This window comes from Argopecten irradians, chromosome 3 (assembly GCF_041381155.1).
Source record: "Argopecten irradians isolate NY chromosome 3, Ai_NY, whole genome shotgun sequence".
In the NCBI taxonomy this organism is placed as follows: Eukaryota; Metazoa; Mollusca; class Bivalvia; order Pectinida; family Pectinidae; genus Argopecten; species Argopecten irradians.
The window spans coordinates 61,066,855-61,080,925 of NC_091136.1; the positions used below are offsets into that span (position 1 = coordinate 61,066,855).

The window sequence follows — 14,071 nt, forward strand, 5'->3', positions numbered from 1 at the left end:
ATGATTGACGTGAATATTTTGGTAAACAATATGATATATTTAAAGAATTTCTCATGTTTATACATTTTTATTTTTACATGTTTAATATTTCATATCTGTTGATTTTTTTTATTAAATAAAACTTTCTTAACAAATTTTATTTGTTTTTTAACTTATTTTACTTACTTAATTAAGTATTGACTAATTACTGAGGAGGGTGCTTTGTACTGTCTCTATGCACTTGTACTTGCACCTTTGTTTTTTTTGCAGGACCATCCTCCAGTGGAGAAGGTGGGGTTCTACCCTGGTGTTTCACAGTATTTGCCCTTTGATTTGTGGGAGTGTTCTCATTGTTCACTTTCATGAAATCTTCAAGGGAAAATTTTTTGACCTTTTTTCCCTTAGACCTTTTAGCCCTTTTCTTCCTGCGTTGTGTTTTACTTGCACTCGCGCGCGAGGGAGTCTCATATGGTCTAATTGCATCATCAGATGTATCACTGTCTCTGCTGTCATCTGTGGATGTACTCGAGTAATTGTTTATATCATTGTCATTGGTTACCGGTGCTTCATGCACTATGTCATTGCCTTCGAATTCGTGGAGGTCTTGTCGAATTTCCTCTTCTGTCTGGAGAAGGGAGGGACATTCCATCATACGATGCCCTGACATATTACACTGTCGGCATACCCATGAATTTATACAGTCTCTTGCTACATGGCCTGTTTGCAAACACTTTTTGCAGTTCATGGTGTCGGAGTTAGTGTTGTGCCCATCTGGTTTGGGCTGTTCAGCGTGGAACACTAATGCATTATATCTTCCGATTTTCATGTTTCTGGGGAGGGGGGTGGTAAGTTTTTCAGTTATCACTATCCTATCCCCTGTATCACAGTTAGTTAGTTGATTGTCAATTCTCAACTTTTCTCGATACATGGACTTAATGTTACAGTTTAACAATGTTAGTGCCCTCTTGATCTGCCCGTCATCAGCAGATAAGGGTACATTTGACACTCTGACTCGGGATGTGTATTCGGGGTTGTTATCTGGGCGTCTGGGGTTGGTTGATATTAACTGGACCATCTTTTTACGTATTACGATACCTGTTGTCAGGAGTTTTGTTCGGTCTGCCATGTTGTCCACGTATATTCGCCACATTTTGCCTGTCCGTTGCAGACCACATACATGGTTTGCCTCTACTTTTTCGCCGATGGCCTTGTACAGTTCTTGGTGTGTAAGCCAGTCTTTTTTCTGCGGCTGGATTAAACCAAATATGTCTTTTTCCATTAAGAAGATTGGTTTTGCTGAGCCATATCCTTCAGCTGTATTTGGCGTATCATTCGTTGCTGCCACAATATTGGCGAAAGATGTTTCTCTCGGTCCGTTTCCCGCCATATTGTCTTCCATTGTCTGTGGGAGACTTTGTTTAGAATCCATTTTCCTCGCAAAAGGAGCACAGTTTTTCACTATTTTTCAGAAATCAGTATTTCTGAACAATGTATATAGTGAATACTTCACATATATCCAAGAAATATTGCAGTATTCTCAATATTTTCAGTGAAATTCCAAACACGTTGGAGCGGAGAGCAAAAACCCCGTCACCTTGGTTCAAGGGCGTTAACTCTCTCTAAAAAAATATGGAACGCTTCACGAATTTGCGTGTCATCTTTTAGCTTTACCTGCATTACGTTCAGAGAATAACATATGTGAATTCATCCTTATGTAGTATTCACTATACTGTTTATAAGTCTGCCTTCACTACAAACATAATTAACTTATGACAAATCGTTGGCATCAACATCGTTCTTTTTATTTTAATTCATTGTCTGACTTTGCTTCAAATCCTTCTTTACCTGGTGTTTCATCTAATTTAAGCACATCAGCTTCTTGGCCTCCTCAACTTCGACTTGAACCACTTGAATTCTTGATTGAACATGTACCTATAGGTAATAAATTTCCCATATACTTTATAAAATTTTGGTTTGTTTTCTTCAGTTGCACAAGTTCTTTTAGACAGGTAATATCAGGATGCAGTATTTTTAGACGTGACATGAATGTATTAATGGTGTTGATGCGCACAAACTTGTGTGACTATCCCTCACATTCTTAAACATAGACTGCAGAAGAGCTAGTTCTACATTGCAGTTTTGCCTGAATTTGTATTCAAATTTTTGCTGTGCCACCTTGTTATGTTGCACCTATTTTGTATTCAACAACCCCTCAGCCTTTTTTCTTGGTCGTCAATTCCTTTCAATATACGCAACACTTGAATCATTTCGAATAGTTTGGGCGGGTTTGTTCTGTCTTTGAGTCCTGTAACTTGTTTTGTTGTCCTTTTTGCATGTTATCGTATTATAATGTTATATCTTTTTCTCCTGGACAGAAAACTGTAACCGTTTATTTAAGTTGTGGCCTTATTGGCGTAAAGAGAAGTAAACCTTTCCTTGACCATTATTGGTGCAGTTAGCAGCGTGAATTCTGGATTTTTACTCGGTATCAAATGTAATGTCTAATTCCTTCTCCTAAGCTTTTTTTTATTTTTTTTTTTTTGTTTTTTGTTTTTTTTTTTGCAATGATCCATCCTCTTCTGGCATTTTGAATTCGTGCAACTGATTCCTAAATCCAACGTGTAGAGTTTTGCACTTGGCTGCATTGAATCAGTTTTACAAATCCTCATAAGTTTAGTTATTTCTTCATAAATTAAATCAAGCATTGTTATTTTTCTCTGTGAGATTGGTATGTCGCTAAAGTCTATCAAGATATATCAAGGACACGCCTCTAGAAGCCAGAAAGGCATACATTGATGTTCTTTCTTTTGCCTTGTTGCACACAGAACATGGATCACCATCTCTCTCTCTCTCTTTCTTCCTTACAGTCCTTTCCTTTGGTGCCCTAGCTTTAACATCTGTCATTAGATCATTAAAATCGGGACTACCAACAATGGAGAAAGAAAGTCAGTTAACATGGCCGCAGCAACCAGATGAAGAACATTCTGATAGGACTCCTGCAATTAGAAGTGTGCTTAAGAATACAGAACCAACCCAGAATCACAAGGTATCAAGTGAAATAGCCTGTTATGGTGACTAATGTGTGAACAGTCAGCACCTTATGGCACAATCTTTACTCTGATCTGAATATGACATATCTTTACCCTTCTCCATCTTCATTGCAATCGTTGATGGAAAGAAAAGTAAACTCCTACAGGAATGCAGAGTTGTATCGTTTGGAGAGAGATGTCAACGTAAAGAGATATATACTTGTAATTACAAAAAGAATGCAAAACAAAAGATATTTTTGTTAATATTTATCACAGATAATTCATAACATTTTATAACTATTAAAACGTACATCATTTGGAATCCTTTCAAATACGGTAGACTCTCATTGTAAACCTGCTGAGAGCATCAATGGTATCATACCTCTGCAACATCCAATCAAAAGAGACATTACATGCAACAATGCCATATTTTCACATTATAGACTTATGAATATCTTGACCAAGGAAAATGCTTGTTACAAGCAAAAATAAATTATTGCATGCAGTTTTACAAGTAACATATTATTAGTATAAATATCATAATTATGTAACCACCTGAAATATGTACCAGAGTTCCCCTCTATAAAAAGTTAATAACAATAAATATTCCTGTATGATAGACTATGATAGTATTGATACTGTCATGGTAGCTCTGTCCCATCAGGTAGACTCTCTAATTCTTCTGTCTATTTTACATCATTATGCTGTTTAGTAAGAAATTATGGCAAGGTGATTATACACCGTAAATGTGTGGGCTACTGGCCTCTCAGGATTGCACATGTAAGTGTATATATTTGGCAGGGTAACACAGACACAATGATAACATGGTTTGTTTGAATTGTATAGAGATACTTGTACATTTTATATTAAGTGTACAGTAATTGTACTGGCAACATGATACTCAATTAAACTCGGAATACTGTCATGTTAAAACTGAAAGTTTAAAGCTCTCCTTTTTCTCTAAATTCACATTATTTCATAAAGAATATTTGTTCAAAAGGGAACACATACGTGAAGTCATGGTGAAATATTTCTTTTTACCAATTAATACCAATTACCTCAACTACACCTACAATGTCAAGTACTGTATGTACATATACTTGAGAGCAACAGACCCACAGATAAGACTAGCAGTTAGTCTTCTGATAATAAATACCATTGATCTATTCGGTTATTTTCGCAAGGGTAGGGAAGGGAAGGGGAGGAGTGATATTTTTTAGCTCTACTAAGAAATCGCAAAAATTTGATCCATGAAATAATGAGGATTGGTTGATGAACCACGTGTACATTGTGGCTAGATTACAAAATTCTGATTAGCCAGTTTTCTAATTTTGAGGTAAAAAAAAACTTTTGGCCCACAACCATCATCCCTATATACTGAATTCTATGATGATCTAATAACTATGAATACACTACACATCTGGAACACTTGATGTAATCAAGATTTAGTGGAATTGGACATAATGCCATCACCATCATAAAATTGACATAGATAAAAACATGGTACCGTAAAGGCTATCTTAAACTTTGCTACTATACATCAATACATCAAATAATCTTATCAATACTAGTAACATAATCCAGTATATACAGACGCCATAATAATTTAGCAGAACTGTGCACATCAAAATGATAATGTTATATCTATATATAGCACCATAAGCAAATTAACAATGAAAATTAAATAAAGCATACATATATATATGTGTGTTATTATCACAACCTCCTAAGTAACACCATGTACAAAGTAGATTCTTCATTAATTATGAGCCCAATGAGTCATTAATACAGTAGTATAGGCTTTGTTATAAATGTAAAATGATCACCATGAAAAAGTAACACAAACTTAAACCTTTCTCACATAAACTTGGTAACATTACACCTTTGGATAGTGAGGACAGAGATGATGACTATACAGAGGATACTAAATGATAGACGAGACAATAACAGTACACACACTGTTACACTACCTAGTACAACCTTTACCACTGTGTTTGACTATACAGAGGATACTCAATGATAGACGAGACAATAACAGTACACACACTGTTACACTACCTAGTACAACCTTTACCACTGTGTTAACTGTACAACAGCATTGGTTCCGTCAAATATGTTACACTAGTTGTACAAAAGGTTTGTATATTACACACTGATGTTGAGGTTTGTTCACTTCAATAATAAAACTTACAATAACTAACAATCATATTAAGATCTAGTACTTGATGTATACCATGTAAATAATATGTACTATATCATTGAGCTTTTACACACAAATTATAAATTTAAAGGACATTCTTCTGGAGGTTACTTACATGTACTGTACATGCTCGGAGTAATTCCACTTGACTACTCAATGCTGTAACTAATAATTACATTAGGTTTAGAGTGGTTTCCCTTAAGTATCCCTGAATGTACAGCACAAGATCTTTTTATATATATTTACATGTATTGTATGGGAAAACACTTTTTGATAATGAATTGATGTTAATTTTCTCTTAGTTTAATGCTAACTTTTATCCTGCTCAATGAGTGTTGTCATTTAGAAACATTATGTTGCTAACATATTTCTGAATTCTCCCTCATGAGAAGTTGTAAAGTATGTATTATACTGTCTTTATGGTACATACAATTCGAGTTATCCAATTATTACTATAACAGATGTTCGGAGTTATCTCTCTTGACTACTTCTCGTGCTGAAGCCACTTAATACAGATGTCTCTAGTTATCTCCCTTGACTACTGGTGTCCATAGATTTCTCCCTTGACTACTAATGTCCATTGTTATCTCCCTTGACTATCGATGTCCATGGTTATTGCACTTGACTTCTTCTGCTGAAGCCACTTATTACAGATGTCCATAGTTATCTCCCTTGACTACAGATGTCCATAGTTATCTTCCTTGACTACTGAGGTCCATACTTATCTCCCTTGACTACTTCTTCTGCTGAAGCCACTTATTACAGATGTTCCTGACAGCGGTTTGTCCCATACGCTGGGCTGCTCCAGCTATACGCTGGACATCGTCCACTCTCTCAGTCTTAACAGCCATTAAGTATGCTGACCGCAGCTTTCCACAAAGGATGTAGGCATTGATCTGAAATGTTAATGAATGTTAATGTTTATAAAATTTCAACTTTCATCTGACATTTAAAACAATTTCTTCTGCTATATGGCATTCCTCAGACTGAACTTTTTCAGCATTCCACTATAACTTTAAACTTACTTTAAAACAACTGTAAAAGAGGTAACTGAGCTATTTTGTATCAGCTAATTTTTTTAGACTAGTTGGAAGCATATTAATAGTGCAGAGATCAAAGTGTGTTTTTGTATGTTTTTTTCTGTGCAATTTGACCATATGTTATAAACAAGCATATATTTGCGGTAACAATAATACACAAAATTGATTACTGATAATGAATCAACAACAAGCATACTTATGAATTATGACAGTAATAGAGACTAATTAGGAAATTAAAGTTACAATATTCATTGTTAGTTGATACATTGTAAACTCTACCTGCTAAAGTCAAAGTGCTATACTCCATACCTTATTGGTGTCTTTCCTCAATAACTTGATCAGGTTATCAGCTTCCTTGGCCTGCCAGCAGAAAGAAAAACAGTTAAAACCAACACCCAATTCTTCATTTAATGACAATGACATTACATTATTTACATGAACTTGTAATATTTTTCAAATGTCAAATACAATCAGCGTCATCACAAATGAAGTACTATAATTTAACTGTTAAAATTCTATTCAAACAAATTAACTTGATCATTGAAGGAATAGTTTTACTAGTAATTTAATAATACTACAATTAATATCCACAGCTTCCACAGAACCTACCTCGTTAGGGTTATCTGAGATGATGAGGATACAAGCCCCCACCAGTTCATCTACAATATCATCGTCACCTATATTACCCCTCACCATACAATCCAGGAGCTGACGGATGGTGTCATAGTGACCTTGTTTGGCCATCTCCCGGGCAGCATGGGTAAGTAGAGGTCCCGCAACCAGATGGTATTCCTGGTAACAATAACACATATAGATATAGCACAAGACAAACCTTTTCGAAAAGATGATAATTAGATAATTATGTAGATAACAGTCTCCCATATAGTAAACAACTTGTCCAGAACGATATGACTATGATATTGTTCATATTCTATAGGTTACATTACCTTGCTTTAATAACCCTATATGCTATAGCTGAACAAGAGGCCCAGAGGGCCTGTATCGCTCACCTGTTTATTTTTTTTAGCAATTATCACAAAAACTCTGCCAATTACACAAATTAGCAAAATTGACTCGAAAAGTTTAATTTTGAATCACAACCATATAAGGATGCTATTGATACCATATAAATATGCTATCTAATACATAGGTTCAGAGAGGAAGTAATTTATATGAAAAAAATAGCCTAATTGACCTTTTTGACACATATAAGTTGTTTATATGGAAATAGTTAAATTGCCTTCTATTGCCTTCTAAGGCCCCAGGGGTCAGCCCTATCATTTGTACAATTTCAAATTCCAACCCTATAAGGATGCTACCATTGCATTATGAGTGTTCTTCCATGCTTAGTTGCAGAGAAGAAGTCGTTTATATTGAAATGGCTAAATTGACCACTTTTGACCCCATCCTTCAGGCTTCTGGGGAGTCAGCCCCATCATTTGCAAAATTTTGAATCCCAACCCTATTAGGATGCTACCATTGCATTATGGATGCTTTCCCATGCTTAGTTTCAGAGAAGAAGTTGTTTATGTAGAAATAGCCAAATTGACCCCTTTTGACCCCGCCCCTCAGCCCCCCTGGGGGTCAACCCCATCATTTGAACAATTTTGAATCCACACCCTATAACGATGCTACCATTGCATTATGAGTGCTATCTCATGCTTCGTTTCAGAGAAGAAGTCGTTTATATGGAAATAGCCGAATTGACCCCTTTTGAACCCGCCCCTCAGGCCCCCAGGGGGTCAGCCCTATTATTTGTACAATTTTGAATCCCCACCCTATAACGATGCTACCATTGCATTATGAGTGCTATCTCATGCTGAGTTTCAGAGAAGTCATTTATATGGAAAGAGCCAAATTGACCACTTTTGGCACCGTCCCTCAGGCCCCTGGGGTCAGCCCCATTATTTAAACAATTTTGAATCCCCACCCTGTAAGGATGTTACCATTGCATAATGAGCATAATCCCATGTTTAGTTGCAGAGAAGAATTCATTTATATGGAAATAGCCAAATTGACCCCTTTTGACCCCGCCCCTCAGAACCCCTGGGGGTCAGCCCCATCATTTGAACAATTTTGAATCCCCACCCTATAACGATGCTACCATTGCATTATGAGTGCTATCTTATGCTTAGTTTCAGAGAAGAAGTCTTTTATATGGAAATAGCTAAATTGACCCCTTTTGACCCCACCTTTCAGTCCCCTAGGGGGATAGCCCCATCATTTGAAAAATTTTGAATCCTAACCCTATAAGGATGTTACCATTGCATAATGAGCGCAATCCCATCTTAAGTTACAGAGAAGAAGTCATTTATATGGAAATAGCCAAATTGACCCCCTTTGGCCCTGGCCCTCAGGCCCCCAAGGGGTCAGCCCCATCATTTGTACAATTTTGAATCCCCACCCTATAAGGATGCTACCACTGCATTATGGGTGCTATCCCATGCTTTGTTTCAGAGAAGAAGTCGTTTATATGGAAATAGCTAGATTGACCCCTTTTGACCCCATCCCTCAGGCACCCAGGTGGTCAGTCCTATCATTTGTACAATTTTGAATCCCAACCCTATAACGATGCTACCATTGCATTATGAGTGGTATCTTATGCTTAGTTTCAGAGAAGAAAACGTTTATATGGAAATAGCTAAATTGACCCCTTTTGACCCCATCCCTCAGTCCCCCAGGGGGTTAGCCCCATCATTTGAATAATTTTGAATCCCAACCCTATAACGATGCTACCATTGCATTATGAGTGCTATCTCATGCTTCGTTTCAGGGAAGAAGTCGTTTATATGGAAATAGCCGAATTGACCCCTTTTGAACCCGCCCATCAGGACCCCAGGGGGTCAGCCCTATTATTTGTACAATTTTGAATCCCCACCCTATAACGATGCTACCATTGCATTATGAGTGCTATCTCATGCTTCGTTTCAGAGAAGAAGTCATTTATATGGAAATAGCCGAATTGACCCCTTTTGACCCCGCCCCTCAGGCCCCCTGGGGGTCAGCCCCATCATTTGAACAATTTTGAATCCCCACCCTATAACGATGCTACCATTGCATTATGAGTGCTATCTCATGCTTAGTTTCAGAGAAGTCATTTACATGGAAAGAGCCAAATTGACCACTTTTGACACCAACCCTCAGGCCCCGGGGGTCAGCCCCATTATTTGAACAATTTTGAATCCCCACCCTGTAAGGATGTTACCATTGCATAATGAGTATAATCCCATGTTTAGTTGCAGAGAAGAAGTCATTTATATGGAAATAGCCAAATTGACCCCTTTTGACCCCGCCCCTCAGGCCCCCTGGGGGTCAGCCCCATCATTTGAACAATTTTGAATCCCCACCCTATAACGATGCTACCATTGCATTATGAGTGCTATCTTATGCTTAGTTTCAGAGAAGAAGTCGTTTATATGGAAATAGCTAAATTGACCCCTTTTGACCCCACCTCTCAGTCCCCTAGGGGGTTAGCCCCATTATTTGAAAATTTTTGAATCCTAATCCTATAAGTATGTTACCATTGCATAATGAGCGTAATCCCATCTTTAGTTGCAGAGAAGAAGTCATTTATATGGAAATAGCCAAATTGACCCCTTTTGGCCCTGGCCCTCAGGCCCCCAAGGGGTCAGCCCCATCATTTGAAAATTTTTGAATCCTAGCCCTATAAGGATGTTACCATTGCATAATGAGCGTAATCCCATCTTTAGTTGCAGAGAAGAAGTCATTTATATGGAAATAGCCAAATTGACCCCTTTTGGCCCTGGCCCTCAGGCCCCCAAGAGGTCAGCCCCATCATTTGTACAATTTTGAATCCCCACCCTATAACGATGCTACCATTGCATTATGAGTGCTATCTTATGCTTAGTTTCGTAAATTGCAAATTGACCCCTTTTGAACCCGCCCCTCAGGCTCCCAGGGGGTCAGCCCTATCATTTGTACAATTTTGAATCCCCACCCTATAACGATGCTACCATTGCATTATGAATGCTATCTCATGCTGAGTTTCAGAGAAGAAGTCATTTATATGGAAATAGCCAAATTGACCCCTTTTGACCCCGCCCCTCAGTCCCCCAGGGGGTCAGCCCTATTATTTGTACAATTTTGAATCCCCATCCTATAAGAATGCTACCATTGCATTATGAGTGCTATCTCATGCTTCGTTTCAGAGAAGTCGTTTATATGGAAATAGCCAAATGGACCCCTTTTGACCCCGCCCCTCAGGCCCCTGGGGGTCAGCCCCATCATTTGTACAATTTTGAATCCCCATCCTATAAGAATGCTACCATTGCATTATGACTGCTATCTCATGCTTCGTTTCAGAGAAGTCGTTTATATGGAAATAGCCAAATTGACCCCTTTTGACCCCGCCCCTCAGGCTACCAGTCAAATTTTGTTGAAATCCGACCAGCGGTTATTGAGAAGAAGTCGATTGTTGACGGACGACGGACGCCGCACGCTGTGGTATCCCATCTACCTGATACAGCAGCTCTAGGCCTATACCACACTTTGTAATCTATCACAACCGACTGATGTTTACACACCTTTAAAATCTTATGGGCAAGGTCAAAGGCTCGGCCAATGTTGTTTCCACTCAGCAAAATCTGCAAAGAAACAATAATTGGTGTAATTAAAATGTACCATTATTAATCTTAGAGAAAACATATTGTAATGAACAGGTGTCCTCTAACCTTGAAGTGTACTTAACATGACAACCAGGTGTCGTCTAACCTTGACGTGTACTTACCATGACAACCAGTTGTCCTCTAACCTTGATGTGTACTTACCATGACAACCAGTTGTCCTCTAACCTTGATGTGTACTTACCATGACAACAAGGTGTCCTCTAACCTTGATGTGTACTTACCATGACAACCAGGTGTCCTCTAACCTTGACGTGTACTTACCATGACAACCAGTTGTCCTCTAACCTTGATGTGTACTTACCATGACAACCAGGTGTCCTCTAACCTTGATGTGTACTTACCATGACAACCAGTTGTCCTCTAACCTTGACATGTACTTACCATGACAACCAGGTGTCCTCTAACCTTGATGTGTACTTACCATGACAACCAGTTGTCCTCTAACCTTGATGGGTACTTACCATAACAACCAGTTTGTCCTCTAACCTTGATGTGTACTTACCATGACAACCAGGTGTCCTCTAACCTTGATGTGTACTTACCATGACAACCAGGTGTCCTCTAACCTTGATGTGTACTTACCATGACAACCAGTTGTCCTCTAACCTTGACATGTACTTACCATGACAACCAGGTGTCCTCTAACCTTGATGTGTACTTACCATGACAACCAGGTGTCCTCTAACCTTGATGTGTACTTACCATAACAACCAGTTGTCCTCTAACCTTGATGGGTACTTACCATGACAATCAGGTGTCCTCTAACCTTGATGTGTACTTACCATGACAACCAGGTGTCCTCTAACCTTGACATATACTTACAATGACAACCAGTTGTCCTCTAACCTTGATGTGTACTTACCATGACAATCAGGTGTCCTCTAACCTTAAAGTGGACTTACTATGACAACCAGGTGTCCTCTAACCTTTATGTGTACTTACCATGACAACAAGGTGTCCTCTAACCTTGATGTGTACTTACCATGACAACCAGTTGTCCTCTAACCTTGATGTGTACTTACCATGACAACAAGGTGTCCTCTAACCTTGATGTGTACTTACCATGACAATCAGGTGTCCTCTAACCTTGATGTGTACTTACCATGACAACAAGGTGTCCTCTAACCTTGATGTGTACTTACCATGACAACCAGGTGTCCTCTAACCTTGAAGTGTACTTACCATTACAACATGGTGTCCCCTTATAACCAGTTGTCCTCTGACCTTGAAGTGTATTTACTGACCTTAAAGTGTACTTACCATAACAACCCGGTGGCATATGACCTTGAAGTGTTTTTACTGACCTTAAAGTGTACTTACCATGACAACCAGGTGTCTTTTGACCTTGAAGTGTATTTACTGACCTTGAAATGTACTTACCATGACAACAAGGTGTCATCTAATCTTGAAGTGTACTTACCATGAAAACCAGGTGTCTTTTGACCTTGAAGTGTATTTAATGACCTTAAAGTGTACTTACCATGACAACCAGGTGGCGTATGTCCTTGAAGTGTATTTACTGACCTTAAAGTGTACTTACCATGACAACCTGGTGTTTTTTGAGCTTGAAGTGTATTTACTGACTTTGAAGTGTACTTACCATGACAACCAGGTGTCATATGACCTTGAAGTGTATTTACTGACCTTGAAGTGTACTTACCATGATAACCACGTGTCTTATGACCTTGAACTGTATTTACTGACTTTGAAGTGTACTTACCATGACAACCAGGTCTCCTCTGATTTCAGAGTATACTTAACGATCTTGAAGTGCAATTAATGACCTTGAAGTGTACTTACTGACCTTGAAGTGTGCTTACCATGACAACAAGGTCTCCTCTGATCTTGGAACTACCCATCAGTGTTGGTAATTGTTGGGAGGCAGTAATGTTTACATAGGAGCTGGCTACTTTGGTGGCGTCAGCCTCTGTGTTTGTGAGACATTCGTGTAAAAACTTTGTCACTTCGATTTGTAGACTCACCATCACCAGATGTCTGTCAGAACACAAATAATGCATTTTTAAGTTAAAACTTATTATGTTACATATAAAAATGTATATGTTTATAACTAAAGAAACTTTCCTGCTCTCTTTCAATAAAACTGACCTTGAGACTTCCTCAGGAGTCTGAATGAGTCGGATGGAGGTATCTGTTGGGCGTTTGTCCCAATCTACTGAGGGATTATCAGTACGGAATATAGGGCGACTGATGCTGCCCCACTGGGAGGGGTCCAGGTAGGCCTGTAGGTGTTGGTGAGCCTGATACAGATAATTCACTCTCTTGAACAGGTCAAGGTAGCTGTGAGCTCCCTTCTGATAGAAGTAAGTAATACAGGTCATAGCTGCTCGAATGAAATCCTGAAAACCAAAGTCACTTCATTGTTAAAATCTATAGCAAAATTAAAACACTTGTAGAATTTCTTTTGTAATATTATTTTGTTAAATGATTATAATAATAGAAAGATTTTAAGGCTGCTATCGAAAAGGTACAGCCAGTTAATTGTACACATTAACTTGTTTAAACCGGACCCTGTACAAACCGGAAACTTGTCCATACCGATTAAATTGTGTGGTCCCAGCATATATATTACTAAATTATAATAACTTAATGGAGGATGATGAAAATATGACTATAAGAAGAACCATACTGACCTTTGTTTCAAAACAATAAAGTTCACTTGCCTTAGCTATTCTTGGACCTGAATACTGATAAATTTCTGTTACCCAAGAAAACTTAATTTTTGGTAATTTATGTGCTTGGATCTTAGAACACTGATCTTCACTCCATAAATAAATCTTCATCCAAGAGTACTGACCTTCATGAAGATCTGGAACTGGTAGAGAGTGTGGTGAAGTCTGTGTTTGAGGAGATAACGACAGGATGTAGTCAGGTATGGATGCCAGCGCTCTAGTGATGGGTCTATCATTATCATCTGATCAACTAGCTCTCCTAAACGACCATCCTCAATTGCTGGTGACAGCAATGCATCTACGAATACCTCACTCGAACATTTCTACAAAATAGGTTACCGAGGTTTGGATTGTTTCTTAGATTTATTGTCCGCATTAACAATGTCATTTAAGGATGTGCCAGGTTTAGGAGGATAGCCAACAACCAGCAGTCAGTACCTGGCAACTACTCACCATAGATTTTGATCTCACGACCCTGAGTCATCCT

The 14,071-nt window shown here is 38.4% G+C and overlaps 1 protein-coding gene across 1 annotated transcript in view; it reads right to left on the reverse strand.

Annotated features, from left to right (window-relative positions):
• Positions 1–3,260: 3,260 nt before the first annotated feature.
• The window catches only part of LOC138319280 (uncharacterized), a 99,276-nt gene continuing 88,465 nt past the window's right edge, over positions 3,261–14,071 (reverse strand). The window contains exons 37-43 of the mRNA XM_069262324.1: positions 13,710–13,907; positions 13,001–13,251; positions 12,715–12,889; positions 10,793–10,852; positions 6,858–7,040; positions 6,558–6,608; positions 3,261–6,104 (exon numbers count right to left, since the gene is read on the reverse strand). Of these exons, the coding sequence (XP_069118425.1) occupies positions 5,943–6,104; positions 6,558–6,608; positions 6,858–7,040; positions 10,793–10,852; positions 12,715–12,889; positions 13,001–13,251; positions 13,710–13,907 (1,080 nt within the window). The 3' untranslated portion in view covers positions 3,261–5,942. The remainder of the gene's footprint in view (positions 6,105–6,557; positions 6,609–6,857; positions 7,041–10,792; positions 10,853–12,714; positions 12,890–13,000; positions 13,252–13,709; positions 13,908–14,071) is intronic.